This window comes from Manacus vitellinus, unplaced genomic scaffold (genome assembly GCF_001715985.3).
Source record: "Manacus vitellinus isolate BGI_N305 unplaced genomic scaffold, ASM171598v3 scaffold_5_pilon, whole genome shotgun sequence".
In the NCBI taxonomy this organism is placed as follows: Eukaryota; Metazoa; Chordata; class Aves; order Passeriformes; family Pipridae; genus Manacus; species Manacus vitellinus.
The window spans coordinates 7,057,284-7,076,542 of NW_021940682.1; the positions used below are offsets into that span (position 1 = coordinate 7,057,284).

At 44.1% G+C, this 19,259-nt stretch overlaps 1 protein-coding gene across 1 annotated transcript in view; it reads right to left on the bottom strand.

Annotated features, from left to right (window-relative positions):
- Positions 1-846: 846 nt before the first annotated feature.
- Positions 847-19,259, bottom strand: part of TMTC1 (transmembrane O-mannosyltransferase targeting cadherins 1) — a 131,722-nt gene continuing 113,309 nt past the window's right edge. Inside the window, exons 12-19 of the mRNA XM_029963566.1 lie at positions 16,670-16,778; positions 11,737-11,839; positions 8,718-8,853; positions 7,822-7,966; positions 7,564-7,701; positions 7,057-7,179; positions 5,801-5,878; positions 847-5,048 (exon numbers count right to left, since the gene is read on the bottom strand). Of these exons, the coding sequence (XP_029819426.1) occupies positions 4,908-5,048; positions 5,801-5,878; positions 7,057-7,179; positions 7,564-7,701; positions 7,822-7,966; positions 8,718-8,853; positions 11,737-11,839; positions 16,670-16,778 (973 nt within the window). The 3' untranslated portion in view covers positions 847-4,907. The remainder of the gene's footprint in view (positions 5,049-5,800; positions 5,879-7,056; positions 7,180-7,563; positions 7,702-7,821; positions 7,967-8,717; positions 8,854-11,736; positions 11,840-16,669; positions 16,779-19,259) is intronic.

Sequence of the window (19,259 nt, forward strand, 5' to 3'; positions counted from 1 at the left end):
CTGACATACATCCAGCTAAGTGCGAATTTATTTTTAAAATATTTCTATTCCATGGGCTGCTTTCTTATTTTTGCTTTTCTTTTTTTTAAAAGATATGCACGACTAATTTAAAAAAAATTAGATACAGAAATAAGAACCATATGAACAGCAGGCAATGCAAACGACTCCTGCATGAGAGGAACACACAGAGTGACATCCACTTCAGGCAGAGATTTCTACAGTAATACAGTTGTAGAAGCCATAACTTTTACAGAGGATACCACTGGAGGTATTTTCCAGAAGAAAAAATTTTCAGCAAGTCAGTACAAGCATGGCAATGAACTTTTGCACAAAGTTATCAAGGTTACCTGAAGCAATTTTGCCACCATAAAACACTAGTGAATGCCAAGCGCTTTTTTTTCTCTTTTCCTTTTTTTCTATTTTTTTTTTTTTTTTTTTTGCTGCTGGGTTTAAATACACATGAAAGCAAAACGGTGCATTTTGCTGCAAGAGACTGAAGGTTGGGGGAAAAAACCCTCTAAGGGCTAATTTTGTCCAAAGATTGTGCATAATTGCATATATGAAAGATAGAAATTGAGCACTTGGTAAACTTAATCACAAAAAGATTGAGGAGATTTAAGCATACGCCAACTGCTTCACTGAATTGGAGGACAAGTGGGGCAAAAGACCATACAATGATATTCTGAATTGCCAAATTATTAAATCAGAATGACAATTATCTTCTTTCACCAAATATTGTACACCGTATCTGGCCTGGCTTCTATAACTGCTGAGAAGCTTTCAAAGTTTTTAGATAATTTTAGGGGTATCCAGCCTCCCCTGCAAGTTAGGCTCTTTATTTTGAATTTTTTTTTTTTTTTTTTACTTAGACTTCTTTCCACCTACACGCATGCACAGCCCCCTGTCCTCATCAAGATCTCTGGAATGAAGGCCATTTGCACTGCTGCATTCACTTACTGTTTGGCCAAAACAAATTGCCTACACATTTGTTGGAAAATCTAGTACAAGGATTCTATGAGAGAGAGAAAATACCCCCCCACTGCATAATTTATCCTGGGGGACAGAAAAAGGATGGAAGCAAAGAATGTTGGAATTTAAATGAGAAATAAAATAAAACAAAATCCATCAGCTGCAAATATTATTCATGGAGAAAGGAAAAAGCAACAAAATTATTATGTTTCTTATTTAGAATTAAAATGCACAGTGAGTACATGAGAGTCCTGTCTAACCAGCTTTCCATTAATTCTCTGCTTTAATATTGGTGAGCACTGAGGTTTAGCCAATGCAACTTGCAGAGAGCATGAACTCTCCCCCACCAGGCAGAGCTTCAGCCATTTATTAATTTGCAATCTCTGCTAACCATGCTGAGCACTGGACTTGGCAGAAAACAATGTATTTGTAACTCATTATTTTAGAAGCTGTGCAATGCTAGAGGAAGAGGACATTTCCTATGATTAATTAAGATAACATACAGTTTATCACAAGGTAAGTCGCTCCATTTATCTTTCACAATAGCATTCCATTTTGGTGGAGGTAACCCATTTCATATCATACTCCATTATTCTTCTTTGACTGCAATAAACCTTTCACATGATTAATGCCCTGAACAAACACAGCGTTTCAGCACGGGCACCAACAAGACAGGGAGTCAGCTCAGAACTTCACAAGGGTTTAGCTGCTTTGGTAGCTCACGATCTGTGCCATTCTCCAAATACGCTGCCAGTTTGCAGACTGTCATCCTGCATAGATGGGGTATAAAGTGCTGGTTCAAGAAAGTGGGGTTCATTAGTGAGCCCCCCTCTCTCCATAACTACCATAAACCCAGCTCCAAAACGTGGAGAGTCACCCTTTCAGCATATAAAAACTGGTCCACCTGGGATTAAAGTCTATGGATCTGTTATCTGTCTAATTCAGGCAAGTGGATGAACACAAGCCATGCTTTCCAACCAAACCACCTCCCTTACTGGGAAAATGGTCTCATTTTTCTCCATTATTCTGCAAGTAAAACAGTGTTGCACAAATGGTAATCCTTCTCCAGGATCTGGGAGAGGGGCACCCAAAGCTATACTATAGTTCTATACATGCACCAGTTTTAAGAGGTCAAGATGGCTTTGATCAGGTTCTAGGACAAGAAGGAGACAATAATTTCTACCAGGTCTCTCAGGAAAGACAAACTAATATTTAAGCTGAAGTTAAAAACATAAAACTAAGTCTTCCCTCTCACAAAGCATTGCTATAAAAAAATACAACTTCTTCTGTATTTGAAAAAATACGTTTCATTGGCCACAATTTTAAAGCCACACACTGCAGTGAGGCTTGTAGAATATACAGTATTTATTTAATATATCTTTATGAGGCAAAGTTTATAGTTGATACGCATTTTTCAAGGAGGCATATCTCCCCCCACCCCTATCCCCCATGCTTTGGCTGGCTGTTGGAGCACTCTGCAGATGCTCCAGGGGGGGCTTTGCATGGTACCACTGTTTGGGGCTGCACCAAACACTGTTCTGCCAGCCCCCAAACTCACTGCCACGCGGTGGAACCGCAGGCAGCCGGCCAGCCTGGGATCATGGGGCTTTGGGGAAGCTGCCCTGAAGGCAGGCTCACCTTGGGGAGAGGCAGAGAGCTTTATGGTCCAGGTATCTCTGAATATCCCAGTAAAGAACTGGCAACAGCCTCGCAATGAATGACCCCATCTCCTCCTGGACATCTTGGTAGCCCAGGGCTGTGCAAAGCTATTTGTGGATGGTATCCAGCAGAGTACCTGCACTAGGGACCTGCAGAGACATCAGTTCAGCAAGTCCATGGCCACAAAAGTCGTGTGAAAAGACAAGAGAGGGTTGCTGACCCAGCTCCAGGAGCTCAAACCTGCCCTTGGCCATGCAAAGCAAAGTAGGCTGCTTGGGCTGGGGCAGAAGAGAAAATTTGCCAGCAAAAGACTTGCTTATTCTGGTCGCAGCTGATCCCCTGGAAAGCTGGTTTGGTGGGAGAGAGCCCAGAAACATGTTACTGCCTCTTCTCCCACAGTGGTCTCTCCCTCCCACCTCTGCCCAGCTGCAGGCACTGGCTGGTCTCCTTGGCTCTCCAAGCCCTGGCAGGGCAGACAACTGCATCAGTCTGGACTCCCTCTGAGCTCCAAACACAGCTGGAGTCACATCAATAACTTGTCAGTACTTTGACCACCAGTAGCAGCTAGACACCAAGCTTTGAAAATTAAACCAGTGAAGCCACCAGCACATCTGTCCCATCACACTGAGTGAACCTGGAGCTTGCTGAGGTGCCATGGCCAGCACCAGTTAAATCCAGGCACCACATGGGTACCTGCCACACAGGCTTTTCCTGACAGATGTGTTTTAAGGCATGGCATACCTAATCTCAACTGTCCTTTACTAATAATGCCAAATCCTGGGCTGCTTTTCTGCAGGGACTGGCCACAGTCAAGCTCAAATAAAACAACTTTTATAGCAGTTTCCTGCTGCAAGAGGAACAAACTGATGACCTACCCTGATGTCCAAACCCAAAGGCGCCAAGCACAGTCCCACTAACACTGTCTGCAAACTGGTACAAACCCTGGTAGAAGCAGCAGAAGTGCTGTTATTGCAGGGACAGTGTGGTCCAATGTGCTCTGCAGCCATTTACCTTGGAATCCTTAGATGGAATTATTCGAGCACGCCCCAGTGGTACTGCGTTTTAATAACTTCAGACAATACAAGTCACAAAGCCCAGCCATGTGGCCAGCTGTGAAGGATATTGCCCAATTCATATAAAACAGAGAAAATATATTAATTATTTGATTATTTTAAGTTAAATAAATAAAGCTCAACAATATAAGCCCCGGTTTTGAAGAGAATTTGTTTTCCCACTTCAGTATTTAAAAATATAGATTTATGACTAATTTGCTATAGGTCATTTTCTGTATCTCTCAGGGGAGGGGGTGAGAACACTTTGACAAAGTGTTTTGTCAGCGTTATCACCATGATAAGTGGGTTTTGTCCCTGCATACCCATAGAAGAGCCTCCTTAGTACCTTTCCAGGCTAGGAAATCTTCCCTAATCTCTCTGTGGCTTTATTTTACCTCCTGTATTGATCTGATATGTTGTTTGTTTTTCATACTGGGGACTGAGCAGGAGGATAAATAATCCTAGAGCTTCCTAGATGCTTCCATTTTTTTCAGAGTAATAACTATTTGCCTGGAGGGAGAGGGCAAAGGATAAAGCCACATGATATTTGACAAAACTGTTATCATGAACCTGAATTACTACAAAATTAATGAGTAAAACATTCAGGTTAGGTTTTCCCTCAAAGGATCTTTTGCCCTACTTGTGGAATCATCCTTCCAGGGCGATATTTAGATAGTTTCCCTTTCTATAGGATATTTTTTCAAGTCTCATTTAGAGCTATAAAAGTGGCCACCATTTCCTCAGCATTAACCCCTTGGAACCTTTTTATGTGACCATTATGACCATCTTTCCTGTCTGCAGCAGGACCTGGCAGCACTTGCAATGAGGTCCATCAGTAGTACCCTACATGGACAAGGTGAGCCTGTGTTGAGTAAGAGGAGGTGCTACTTCACCCCTGCTGCAATGGATGAGTGCTTTGTCTCCATGGTTTCCCCAGTGATAACCAAGATATTGAAGGTACATGTCCCACCCACACTCCCAGCGTGATTAAAATGGGTTCAGCCTAAACATAAATCTTGATTAAAGGAAGGTTTTCATTAATTCTCCAGCATGTCCCACAGGAGTCGAGTGTCTCCTGTAACTTTGGTCAAACATAAGCATGCACTCAAAATCTGCCTTCCATAATTCTGAGTCCTATCAAAGTTCCTCCAGTATCACTCTGAGCAACAGGTTTCCACCATACTCTTCTCCAAGGGGCACGAGTGTCTTTCCACTGGTGACTAAATGCTATGTTTGGTCTTTTTCCTGGACTTCCTGAAACCGTTTCTCCAAGCGATCCAGTTTGGCCAGATTCTCCTTCAGCAGCTTGCTGTTTGGAACCAGCTGTAAGGCTTTCTCATAGTAGTCACGGGCAGTAACGTAGCTCCCCTACAAAGAAAATGAGTGACAGATCTCATTTGCATTCCCTGACACAGAAAATTCATTTCTAGGGAAAGGTGAAGACCATAATACAGGGGAAACAGGGTTTCTAAAACTTGACACTGTTAGGTTTACGAGAATACTTCTTCATTATGAAATAGATCATTGAGTGCTGTTTGTTAGCTTAAACTTGATGAAACACAGTCGGTAAGAAGGAGATTTACATTTTTCTGTTATGTTGTACCAGGAGAGTTAATTTTACCCAGCAACAGGATAGCTTAAGGACATCACACAATGTGACTCCTTAAGACCCAAATCATAATGATATGCTAAAGTATTCAAAAAAATAAGCAACCACAGGGCAGGCTGTCTATTTCCATAATTTTATGCCAGTATTCTGCATTAGACAACTTTACTAAATTAATTAGGGAGAGAGGAACGTTAAAAGTCAACTCATGGTGACATTTTTCTCAGGTAGGTCAACAACTGAAGCAGGAAAGTTTTAGAGATGGGCAGGTTGTTCCTTGCAGCCTGCCCTTCTAAAATGTGAGATTTACATTACAGGATGCATATTAACAAGCAGCCTGGTTGGGAAATCCTAGTTGGGGTGGAGAGACTTTCCTCCTTTTTGGATAAAAAATGTCAGGGACACTCGCTGTTCACAAACATGCAACTCTTGGCAGTCTGAAACCAATTTAGCTTTCTATCCTGAGTAGTAGTCTCTGCACTTGACAGCTTAAGGAAAAGCAAAATCATCATACCTTGATGTGCTCGATGCCTCCCATATTCATCCAGGCCTGTGCTTGGTCTGGGTTGAGCTCCACAGCCCGTTTATAGCTCTACATAAACATGAAACATTTTTAGGTTAAGAGTCTGACTCTTCAAACAAAACCAGTGCTGGAGGGGAAAGAGAAACAAAGTTTCCTCTCCTGAAGCCATTTAAAATGTAATTTCAAATTCTTCTCATATAAAATGCACAAACTGAATTTCAGTTTCTTTACAGCAGAGGCAATACAATTTACTGCTTCAAGGCTGAGTTCATCTCACGAGTTTTTCCTGCCAACAGCACTGTGTGGGGAGCTGTACCTGCTGCTCTCTCCCTGCCCCTTGCACCACTGGGGTCTCCCACACATCAGGGTCATTTCCTTGGGCAGTGACAACCACAATGCCTGCCAACCACAAGCCACGTGGTTGCTCTTTATCTGCAAGGCTTTAATTTGGAGCTGGCAGCAGACTACGGTACAGCCACTTGCGTGGAGGTTTCACAAGGCCCTGAGGGCAGTGCCATTGCTTCTGCCATTGCGGGAGAAGAAGCAGCAAGGACCTTCTGGACACTGTCAAACAGCACTGTTTTTACAGTCTCACAACAGGAAGGGATTCAAACGAGGACTAAACATCTCCAGGATATTGAGACTATTCAGAACTGTCCTAATATTCTCTGAATAAGAGAATAATAGAATGGTTTGGGTTGGAAGGAACCTTAAAGATCATCTAGTTCCAGCTCCCTTGCCATGGGCAGGGACGCCTTCCACTTGCCCAGGTTGTTTATGTACTATTATTTAATACTAACATAATTTCTGAGCTACCAAACTTCCTGTTCCACAGTTAAGGCCCATCTCTCAGCTAATAGTTAATGAGATGAGATTTAACAGCATGGTGAATACTCACAGGTCCCCAAGTTTCCAGTTGAGTTACATGGAGTTGGTCATAGACAGCAAAAGGGGCTGGGGCTGGATCGATTAAGGGTCTGATCAATGAGAAAAGGCTCCTCCATAACCCCACCACAACTCTGTACTTACACATCCCAGAGCAGGGAGCTGTATTTCCATACAGGAATGAGGAGAAAAGGTGCAATTAAGTCTGGTAAAGTTAGCTGGCCCATAGCTTTCCCTTGTACCAGTGATGAACTCTGAGCTCCTACAGCCAATAGCCAAGGTGTATGCACCAGCAAGTATTAAATGCAATGAGCTAACTCTACCTTTTACAAAACTATCCATAGGTCTTAGAGCAGTCATACCTCAAAAGCCTTGTCAAGGAGGTTCTGTTCTCTTAGTTGGTTTCCTTTTGTGAAAAAAAGCTCTGATATGACTTTTGGATCCTTTGGTTTTAGCTGAAGCGCTTTTTCTATAGCTTCAAGTGCCTGTGAAAAAGCAAGAAGACACTGCGTTACCATATTCAGTGCCTTTCCACATCTCATTCTCTCCTCATCACTGAGGAATCCCAGCATAAGAGTCTTCTTCCTCCTTCCCTTGTTTGCCCCACATCGTTAACACATGTGGAAATGATTTTTTTATATGCCTGGGGCTGATGGGCAGTGGGGCTCACAGCAGCAGGAGTTGTGAGCGACAAGAAAACTACATGACTTAGCCTCAGTGCCAGCACATAGATACACAGAAGGTTTTAGTGAAAAAATAATCTACTGGATGTGCACTAAGACACGTGATGTGTCTCTGGAGAGACGGAGTGTAAAATTCAACCTCTGTTTGCACGTCCTAGGGACAAGGGTACCCCACGGCCATGGTACCTTGGCATAGTGCTCCTGCTTGCTGTAGATGGCTGACAGAAGGCGGTAGCACTCCAGACATTCCACGTCCTCACTGAGTATATGGTTCATCATCTTTTCGGCTTCCTTCGTCCGCCCCATCATTGCTAAAACCTGAGCCTACGGAGACACATTATAAAGGATCATGATCTTAAAAAGCTCAACGCTCAGCTAATACATGATGCTGCACCCAGTGGCTGGTGCTCCCCTTTTGCAGCCCTGCCCTGGCCCCACACTCACCAGCGCCAGTCGGATCTCTCTGTTCGAAGGCTGCAACGATGCCGCCTCTCTGTAAACCTGCAGCGCTTCCTCGTAGCGCCCCGTGTTGTAATACAGAGCCCCCAGCGGGGAAAGGATTTCGGCCTTCCGGGATACCTTCAGGGCCCTGGAATTTGGGAAAAAGAGATGATTCCAAGTGGTGTGGGGATCAAAGCGGAAGAGCGAGGTGTTGCTTGCGCTGGGATGGAGCAGCGAAGCTCTGCGCCCCGCTCATCCCAATCTGGGAAGGACAAATTTAAGGTCCCAGGAAGGGACACAGCAGCAATCCCTCTGGCCACTTGAGAAGGGGAAAGGGCCACCTCCAAAGTGCACATGACCATGCAGCAGGGGTGGGGATGGCTGATGGCGGTGGAACCTGGGGACTGAGAGCATAAATCTATGTGACAAAAAGGAGGCAAAAAAACCCCACCAGTCTGCTCTACTGCATACTGCGAGTCAGAGCCTGCCTGCTGGCACATTGCTGGGAAGAGCCAGAGTTCCTGATGGTGCCAAGGGTTTGGTGCTGGACTGAGCAGTGTTTATGGCTGTTACTGGTGCAACACCCACAGATTAGCTTCCAGCAGGCTAGGAGTTGTGCTCACAATCTGCTCCAACTTTATCATTAGAGCATCCCCCAGCTAAAAGCAGCAGTATCCATCCTGGGGGCTTGGGAATGGTCCAGGAAAGTCAACACTGCCTGAAGCCGGGCTGCCTCTCCAAGCACTCCTCAAAAACAGCCAAATCTAGTTTCAAACAGATAGAGAATGAAGAGAGGAAACCCCAAATGCTCTGATAGATTCATGTATCAGAAACTCTTTAGCAGAGACAGCCATATGGGGGGAGGAGGAAAACCTCTGTCACCCATCCCAAATCCTTACCTCTTGTACCACACCTCAGCCTCTTTGTTCTGCCCCAGGGAGCGGTGAAGCCTGCCCAGGTTCACCATGGCCACGTGGTGAGTGGGGCTCAGACGGATGGCCTGCCTGTAGTGGGACATGGCTCGCTCGGGAGACCCTGGAGAGGAAAACAGTTTATTAAACTGGTGCATCAGAAAAATCCTGTCACTAATTCAGCACACAGTAATGCTCTGGGTTTTCATTCACCTATTGCTCTATGCATGGGAAACATTTTGAGAAAGAAATCCTACCTCAGCCTTTTGAAACTAAGTGTAAGAAAAAACTGCTGTCCAAACTAAGATTCAGACTGCAATATTCAGAGATGATCCCGAGAAACAGATTTTCTAGGGATGCGGTTTTGCAAGTCAAGGGTACAGTCACCAGAAGATGACTCCTGACTGAAAGCACCCTCTGACCATGCTGCAGGGGGGATGTACTCACTGTACTAAGGACAGAGCCCACCCCAGAGAAGGGACTGGGGCATGTGTGCCATCTCCTGGTAGAGCATTCTTCCACCAGGCCCACTGGAGAGACAGGTAGCAGTGAACAGAGAACAAGCCACCCAGTATTTCCCACACCACCACCAGAGCCACAAATGCTTTCAGCTCTTTCCAAACAGAGACTATTTCCTCCACCTCTGCTGTGTTGCTGTGAGCTCCAGCTCAGTCTCCGTGCATTGCTCAACAAGACTGGGAGTAGCTGCCAGTGACCAGCTAATTCCCACCTGGGGGCAATAAATCCCAGACCAGAGGTGTTCAGGTGCCTATTTTGGAGCACAAAGGCACCATCTCTGTGCTGCAGAGGAGCCATTGGGTGGCACTGCTTCGCTGTGTGAAAACGTCTACCAATGCAAGGTCCTGCAGCCCATGACATCACCGAGCACCACAACAAAATACAATGCAAAAAGAACGGTGAGAGACCACTAGCCCAAAGCCCAAAGTTCTGGTTTTAGTGTTTAGGTAAAAACCGGTTTCAGCATTTCAGCAATGCATTTAAACCCAGGGCTCATTTAATTGGTTTGCAAACTCCAGACCAGGTAATCTGATGGAAACCAATACTCATGGAGCTTTGTCCACAAACAAAGCTTTTGAGTGTTGGCTTTTTTTTAAACCAAATCACTTCACAATGTATTTCTAGCTGGAAAGCAGATCTGCAAAACAGCCTGCGCATGTTGAAGCATTGTACATATGCTACTGTGAGGATTTTATTTTCATAGCTTTTCAGATCTAGTTTGTTTTTCTGAGTCCATCTGTGCAACTTCAAAGTTGCATGGACACTTCTCAGCATCTTCTTTACAGTAGAGAGGAGGAACATCTGTAGGGAGATTTAGAAGTGCTTAAGATTCACCCAAGGCTGACAACGTACCGTTCAAGGTATGACTTTTTGAAAACATCCAGCAGCAGCCTCAGTCTTTCCCCACCAGTGAGCAGGCAGATGTTTCTGAAAATTATATCTACAAAATTCCCTGGGAAGCAGCTGGGCACACACCTCGGTCTGCTCAGCACACGGGAGTAATGTGCATCATTAAGGGAGACACGTCAAGTGTCTGTGACCACTGCAGAGCTGTCTAGAGTTGTGGCTCCCCAGAGCTGACACTTGCTGGAGGCTTGTTGCACAAAACCCTGCAAGTTAATTGGTGTGGTGCTTCACAGCATCTCCCTGTGCCGCTGGGGAAGAGCACAGCCTGTGACGGGCTCACTACCAGCCACTTCCTTCATGCCTTGTCACGTCTCTAGGAGGGTTATTGACACATCATGCCTGAAGTACCAAAAGTCAGTGGGATTTTTTTTCCCTGTTGTTTGTGTGTAGGAAAGCGTAGGAGTAAACCAGGAAATGTTAGTTTTGACTTTGGCAGAGTACACAAGTGCAAAAAACAGAAAGTGCTCTGCACTACATTTGAATCACAAATTTTGGCAGGAATGGGACAGTTTATCATGGTTGGCAAGCAAAGATGAGTACAACATCAGAGTGAAATTACTCGGGAATTTTTATTATTTGCAAGCTTGAATTTTGCCGGGGCACAAATTCAGAACCTCAACCTCTGTTGCTAATGCCATGATGCCTTTTTTGATTATGAATGCTCATTTTGGTTCTGTACTTTTGGTTCTGGTACTACAGAAGAGTGATGGCTAAGCATCAGCTCAGAGGTAGAACAGCCAGCTGCAGACTGACAGACACCATCATCCTTTCTTCCCAAGCACCACGGAGCTGGACACAGTGTGAAAGGGGCAGAACAGGTAGCAACCAGACAGTTTAAGCTACACTATTTCTTCACTTCCTAGCCCCTTTCTGGAGGGACCAAAGTGAGACAGTAGTCCGTTTCCACCAGTCATTTGTCAAACTCGCCCTTGCTTATAAATCTGTCAATAAAAGGTGGCAAGTACACTGACATTTTTGTTGGTGTTATGTGAATGCCATAAAGTGCCAAGGAAGTTGGATGGGAACCAGGAGTCTAGAAAATAAAGGATGCCATTACAGAGCTCTCGAAAAATCAGTTCGCCCCACAGTATATAAGGTTTTGTTTTCACAGATGATTGTTGTTTAAAAGCCAGGTTCATTTTTATAGCAATGGCATTCAACCCTTACAGTCAAAGAGCTGCTTCGTCACCAAGTAGGGCTGCACGTGCCCCAAAGACTGTCATGATCCATTTGTGTGCCTGTGATTTGGTTTGATGTGGCCATGCCTTCCTGGAGAAATGGCAGTATTGTCAGGGTGCTGCCCAGCTCTCACTGAAGAGGAAAAGTGCCTGTGCGAAGATGGTGAGAAACACCGAAGGAGACAGCCAGGCTGGATGCCACTGCCACACAGTGCCTGCTCTGATTACAAATTTCATTATGCTGTGCCATCTCAGCAGCACAGGGATACTTATTTCCAAGCTACCGTGGAGGCACATCTATTACTTGGAAGCTTTTGACACCCTTTTATATGTGTACTGCTGAATATAATAAATCAAAGCAGAGAAAGCAGAGAGGGGAAAATCCCTTGCTCCTTCTCACTTACCTGTATCAACCAAGAAAACCCCATAGTTGTTATGCAGATCGGAGCTCTCTGGACAATTCTCTATGCCAGCCCTATAGACCTCCTCCGCTTCCTTAAGCCGTTCCTTAAAAGAGAAGGAGATTTCTTAGCCACGACAGAAAGGCTGTCAGCACCATTTGCTGCACACCTGCAGTCTGTGACAACTCCCTCCTGAGCTGGGAGCTTGGGCCACCAGCCCAACCCACCTTCTAGGAGGGCAAAATTTTACCCCATAGCATGGGTGTGATATAGCTGCTGTCTGGTACCCCAGAGCAATGCAGACAGCTTTCCCCCCTACCTTTGCAATTGTAGCTACCTGTGAAAAGGTGGCTCCCATGCAACATCAGTGAGCCCCCCCAGCTGGGCACACACCCGGCCAGGAAAAACACAGAGCCAGGGATTGTGTTTGTTCTGTTGAGGAATATCTGTATCTGGGAGGTGATGTCTTTTGATTTATTTGTTTAATGAGCATCTCACTGGCTAACTTTTCCCCTCAGGAGCTCTGCTGTTCATTCTCTAAGCAGTGGGGAAGACACAAGGAATGAAAGCTTGGGGGGTGTGTGTGATAGCTGGGGGGCAGGGAGCAAGCACAGGGGAATAAAGGAAGATGGAGAAGGGTGGAGGGCAATGAAAGAGTGAGGAAAATCTGACAGATTCAGATTAAAATGAAGCCTTGTCAATGTCTGAGGTGTAGTTCAGTGGGATTGATGACACATGCCACCTTGCTGATTCCCACATGCACTGAGCCTTTACATTTTGCACAGATTTCAAGGAGGTTTGTTGGTGCTGAGCATTTCTAGAAAATACACATCTTTCTTTGGGAACACCCCATCTACAGAAAGCATCCCACTGGCTGGGCTCTGTCTAGCCTGAGCTACAGGTAGCCCAGTCCTGAAACAAAAACAGAGAGTCTTGTTTGGATCAAATAGCAACTTAACAAGGTTTCCCTTTCCCTCTAGTCAGACAGTGCGTGCCCATCGCCTGCATGCTCTCTAAAATGAGTTACTGCAGTCTGCCTTTCCCCCTACCCTCAGAGCTTTGCTGTCAGGTGTATTTATGGAAGGAGGCTGTGAACAGCAGAGACAAGCACAGTGCAGAGGGGTGGCAGGCAAGCCTCCAGCACCAAAGATGCTTTTTTCAATTCTTCCTCTTCCACGGAGCAGCACAACCCTACAGCAACCAACTCCACAGCCTCCCGACAATGCTCCCAAGTAAAATCAGCCAACCAGGTCTCTGCTGAGGAGAGCCTGGAGCTCCCAGTGCAGAATTCCTGCTCAGGAGTTGAATCCACATCGAAATATGAGGTTGGTCTATTCCCAGCTATAGACTCTCCTCAAGTCCTGCAAATAGTGGAGCCTCCTGGGCTTTCTCTGAATTTAAAGGGTGTACCTGACAGGAGCTTTTGGCTCTATAGATGCTTAATGTGAGGACTCTTTTCTCACCTCCGATTTCAGAACTGGAGAGCTGGAATTAATTTGAAGAACATAGGAAGAGTATGATTTGATCACAGAATCACACAGTTTGCACAGCTAAGTCCTTTCACATTTACATGATAAAGGTCAGCCAGCAAAAAAGATGGTGTGCAATAAAACACAGAATAATGTTTTTAAAAAGTGCTTAAGTTTGGACATTTTGGATATACTGACATGACTTTGACAACATTGTCCTGCAGAGTCAGGAGAAGTGTAATGATCGTCAGAATTGACTAAAATGAAGAGCAATTTTTTGAGTATATTTTCCAGAATTGATGTATTAGTTTCTTTTCCTCTGATTTTAATTTTCAGCCAAGGAATGAGGCTTTGGGTGCACGCATGTCAGTTTGTTCATTTTATTTACCGATCATAAACCCGCAAGGAAGGGCTGTGTTAAACTGGATTAGCAGTGTTCCACGTCAAAACGTTCACATGCACCAATATTGAGCACTTTTAGCACTTTCAGCACGGTTGCATTGCTTTTTTGGCACCTCACATCCTGACCCTGCACGCCTTGGGCTCAGCGCCCAGTCTGGGATGATTTCTCTCACAAACTGTTTGCATTAAGCACAGTCAGAAAGTGGGAAGGATGGAACCAGCTTCTTGTGCCAGAGCTTTCCCTCCTTACAACCTCTCCTCTTCTTAGGAGAAATGCTCTAAGTTCATCAAGGCTTGATTCTCATTAACACTTAATAATTCCACTCCCAGACCTTCATGAAACATTCATCAACCTCACGAAATTCATAAGATTGGCTTATAAAATGTATGAGATTTTTACGATATTAAAAAAATTATGCATATGAGAATCTTTCAGTTGAGCTCCAGGGTTTTAAGTCTGGTTTTCATACAGCTCAGTTTTTCAGTCTGGTTATGACTGAGTAGGCTCTCTTCTGGGTTAAAAAGTTTCTTTTTCTAAGAAACACGCAGAGAAAATCAGTTGAAACCAGGACCTGAAGAGAGTCATCAAGTAGCACGAAATGGTGGATGAAACAGCAAGAGCTGGGACTAAGGTGCTGTTCAAGTGCATCAGAGTAAATCCTGAAGAACCAGTGTCACAGGAATGTTGTAAAAACAACCAGCAAAAATGTTTGATTTCTGTTATCAGCACCACTGCAGTGATCATGGAAAATAAGGAAAACCACAATATGTTGCAACTGAGTTACGATTCCCAGCAGAAAGAGCAGTCAGAAGAGCAAGCATTTATAAAAGGCACAAACAAGCCAAAAGCTTTTACACAATGCAGTAGTTGTTCTTCCATGTCTTCCATGTCTCTGCCTTCAGAATCAGTTACCAAGGAGAGCAGAGGGCAATTACACCAAGTTACAGGTTAATTCTCTGGCACACGAGACATTCCTCTTTGCAGCACTCTTTACAGGTGCAGAAGGAAACAAACCATAAAGCCCTATTTCAGATTCATCTCCTTTAAGATGGGGAATGTGCTGTGTGGGACCAGTCAAGGCAATCCTGGCGCTATTTCACAGAAACCCCTATAGCTGTGAGACAGGCTCTGGGCCACAAGTAGACAAAAAAAACAGGTTTGTAACTTTTAGCCATTTTCAAGACTATTGCTTTAGCAAAGAGGAAAACTCAAAACTGAAAAATGGGCTCCTGTCATTATCTTTTGGGCTGAAGATGCCAAAACTTCTGCCTGTACCCCTAGAGGGTAAGACTCTGCAGCTCACAGCCACAGGCAGCAGCATGTATTTGTAGGGCAGAACCTACTGTGGTCACTAGGATGGGTGAGCAAGGCAGGAGGTGCACAGTCATTTGCTGTGGCTTAACATGAGAAGGTGTTAAAAGCCTGCAGAAAATTGCTGTTTGCTGAGGAAATTTTACTATCTTTTTTCCCTACCACTTACTCAAGTCACAAGAGGATGAACAACCTATACATAAGAGAGATGAATAATTGCTGGACTTACTAATGGCACTTGCTTTGGGCAGAAGGTCTCAGGAATCTATAATGGTTTTATTGCTCTGCTGACCTTACAATCGATGGTTCTAATTAATAATTTCAATTAATATTAAAACCAGGTATTACTGCAGAGGACTCGTTTCCTATACTTGCAGGAGACTCTTCATTGATAGGCTTATTCAAAACACGGTTCCCATTCAAAAAGGCTTGTCTTTCAATTCATAGATTATATTTCTAGATCCATGCAGGTAATACTGATAATATTTGGAATTCACTTAAAAGGGAAAATAAAACATAATATCTTTCAGTAATCCACATATATCATAGGTGAGTTTTGCAGAGTCCACATCATTAAAGAAGGCTAAACCAGAACAAGACCTCCACTGAAATTTATACACTTCCCTTACAGAGAGAAGATTTCACTAACCAGATCAATGGAAAACAGCAAAAGATGATACTGTTTTGCTTTGCCTGTATTTATATTTGGCAACCTTTTAAGAAAGCTTTAGCACACCATGCTGTGGAACAGTTAGATCTGAAAATTGAAGGAGAAAAAAATCAGTTTCCAAAAGGTTCTGCAGAGGTGTGCTGGAGCTGTGAGTTAGGGGGACCTTGTCATCTGCCCTTGTTGCCCACTGGTTAGTGGCCACAGTCCATGGGCACAATGCCCAAAGCACAGCATCCCTCATCTGCTGCTGCAGGGCTTGGTGGTCTCAACATGGGCACCCATGCTTCCTGGCTTCTTCTGAACTCAAGGATTTTGTGCCTCAACTTCTCTTTTTCTCTATGGGGACAATATTTCACCTCACAGGGATGTTGAAGAAATAAATTACCTAACCACAGAGAGTAGGGAGAGCCCGAGTAATGAGCGTGGAGAACAAGCCCGAAAGGAAATGAGTAATCCTGCCTCCAGAGCTCAGTCTGGGCCATGAACAGTAAATAAGGTCTGGAGGCACATGAACAATGAGGTTAAATAAAATTGCTCATTAAGAGCAATGTAAAGCCAGTGAGCCTTCCCACTCCCTACGTGTGGTCACCTACCATGGTAATTAAGGGCTGTACCCCAATGGGTGCATGCAAGGGGCAGAATTTGGGCTGCAGAGGCCAACTGGTTTCTGATATTTCCCAGCTTTCAAGTGATTTATTATGGAATCTCAAGGTTATCTATGGAGGTGTGTGTGTCTGAGGGGGAAGTGCTTCCTTATCCTGCTGTCACAACATCCAAGGTGCAATGGACTTTGCCCATAGACACCAGGAGTTGCAGAGAGGGGATTTACTCACAACTTCAGCAGTGATTTAATTCAGAGCCACACTGTGTGGGTGTAATTACTCACTGTGAATGAGTTGCCTCCCATCCTGAAAAAGCCATCTGTGAAGCAGCCTGGGAGCTCTCTGCAGAGAGCCATGGACCCACTCCTGCCACCACATGTGTGCAAGGCAAGGGTGCTCCACTGGGATGTGCAGGAGGTGCTGTGGCAGCAGTGCATACACAATGCACAGAAGGCATGAGAGCTTGAGTGATGCCTGTTACCTGTTCAGCCAGCAGTGAGGCCAGGCTTGAGTAAGCATCTGCAAACTCGGGGCCATATTTAATGGAGTCCCGCAGTAAGATTACAGCTTCCTCCTTCTTCCCTTGGGACCTGCAGGACAGAGAAGGAGGAAAAAACCAGAAAGGAGTATTCCTGTAAGCACACGTTTAGGTTATCCCACTGAATAACTACTTTAAAGAGACATGGAAGTCCCCAGCTTGACCTTTTCAGCAAAGACTGAATGATTCACTCGCGTCTCCTCTCCTCAGTGTGCACACCCAGCATGTCCTCAGCTCATTGCTGTTTCCGTGTGCTGTTCTCAAGAGCTGGGAGGATATGGGCTTTAATGAATCAATGTATATAAGCATCGAAGGGAGGGTGCCAAGAGGATGGAGGTACTATGACCTGGAAACAGGACATTTGCTCTCAAAAACTCTGCTCTCACATCAGTAGATTGGAGACACCAGAACACTTCACTTCCTTTAAAAAACCCCTGCAGAGTCTCTGCATGTTCCTAGACAATAAGTACTGTTATAGATCCATTTATGACTTTGTTAAATTAAAACTTTGAAATTAAAATATCTCTATGTTAAATCTGCCTGGGATCTCTAAATAATTCCTTAGCAAGTCAATCATTAGGCTACAGGAGTCTGCTCTTCAGATCCTAAGGATTTTGAGCAGAGATAGTTGAGAGACACTGATGAGCCTGTTTTTTGCCCAGCACTGCTCTGCTTTTATTGCCATGGAAAATGGAAATAGTTTCCCTAACAAAAATCTTGGGATGTTTATTTATTTGAGCTACAACTTCTTCGGTATGACTCTGTATTTCTCTCCTTTGATAAATGAGAAGGTTTCCTGAACAAACATCTAAGGATGTTTAGCTGGACTGAAACAACATTTTCCTTGTGCAGGGTCTACAAAGAATATGAATAGCAGGGCTTACAAAAAGAAACAGAGGGCTCAGGGGAAACAGAAAATACATGAACACCTTGCTGCTTTGGCCTTAGATTTCATCTGAGGGACATGGTCAAGTAACCAGATCTTGTTTATAAGGTGCAAATTTCAGCTGATAACATATGTGGCTTTGCAGATATTTTCTCTTTCTAGTTGTGTAACTGGAAGAATGTTTTGCTTGTGAATTAAGCTAAGTAAAACCAGTTGTGCTAGTCTTTTTCTTCTTCCAGTGGTGTTCCATAAATTATACGAATCAAGCAAAAACAAATAAAGAACCACTTTTCTCCTACACTAATTAAAGACTAGCTAGCTTGTCAATTTATAAAACTTTTGGATCCTTTGGCTGGAGTTTCATGACACATTTTTATAAATCAAAAACAGATGCCTGTTTTATAAAGGTATTGATGTTTGGCAAAGAAACTTAGGAAATGCCTGCTACAGAAATAAAAGGATTAAGTGATCCACTCAGCAGCAGTAGAAGTTCCCATTAACCACAAGCATGCACTCTGAACACGGGGCAGCCCTCTTAATTACTCTTTTTTTTCCAAATGGCCTCTTTTTTTTCTCCATTTGATCCAAGAACAATGTTTGTCTCCCTAAAGTGGGGGTAAAGAGGGAAAGATTATGGCATCTTTTTATGTGACAGACTGAATTACATTAAAAAAAGCAGATCTAGTAGTTTCTCAGAGGGCTTAAGGCCTGCAAAATACCAAGTGCTCTGGCCAAGCACTTAAACATGCACTTAACTTTTATGTATGCAAGTTGAAAATTAATTACTAGTTGAAGTGCTTTCCTGGATCAAGGCCAACACTTTGCAGGATCAAGGCCATCGCTTATATAAATCTCCTGCAATTTGGGAGAGCACAAAACATTGGAGAACAGTCCAATACACTAATTTATCATAAACTGGGGATCTGGAGTAGGAGTACCTAAGAAATGTATCCCTTCATTATGACAGAGAGAAGAACAAATTCAACTGTGATCACTTAATCCAATTTTTACCTCAATTACCTTGCCTTATAAAAGGCACTCTCCAAGAGCAAAATTTGCACCTTATAAACGAGATCTCTTCTACTCAAGCTCCCAGCCTCCCCTCTACAATGAGCATGATCAAGCTGAGAGCAAGGAACAGCTCTTTCCATTAGGACCATCTCTTCCATATTTTTGCAAGTGTCCCACAGTTGGAGAAGCACCAGGTTGAACCATCCTGCCAAAGTCGGACGACACGCAGGGCTATTAGCACTGGAGAACAAGAGTTAGCTGCTCTAGAGGACTTTGCAACTTTCAAAATTTGGGATTTTTTGTGCAGTTAGTTAGACTGTATTAAAACCAGAAAGACAGAACTCAACAAAGGTTCCACAACTGTTCTGACAAATTTTTACGACGGAATGTAGTGACAGGACAAGGGGAATGGCTTTAAACTGAAAGAGAGTAGGTTTAGATTGGATGTTAGAAAGACATTCCTTACTGTGAGGGTGGTGAGGCACTGGATTAGGTTTCCCAGAGAAGCTGAGGATGCCCCATCCCTGGAAATGTTCAAGGCCATGTTGGATGGGATCCTGAGCAACCTGGTCTAGTGGAAGGTATCCCTGCCCATGGGGTCCTGTTGGAAAACAAGTTGACTATGGGCCAGCAACA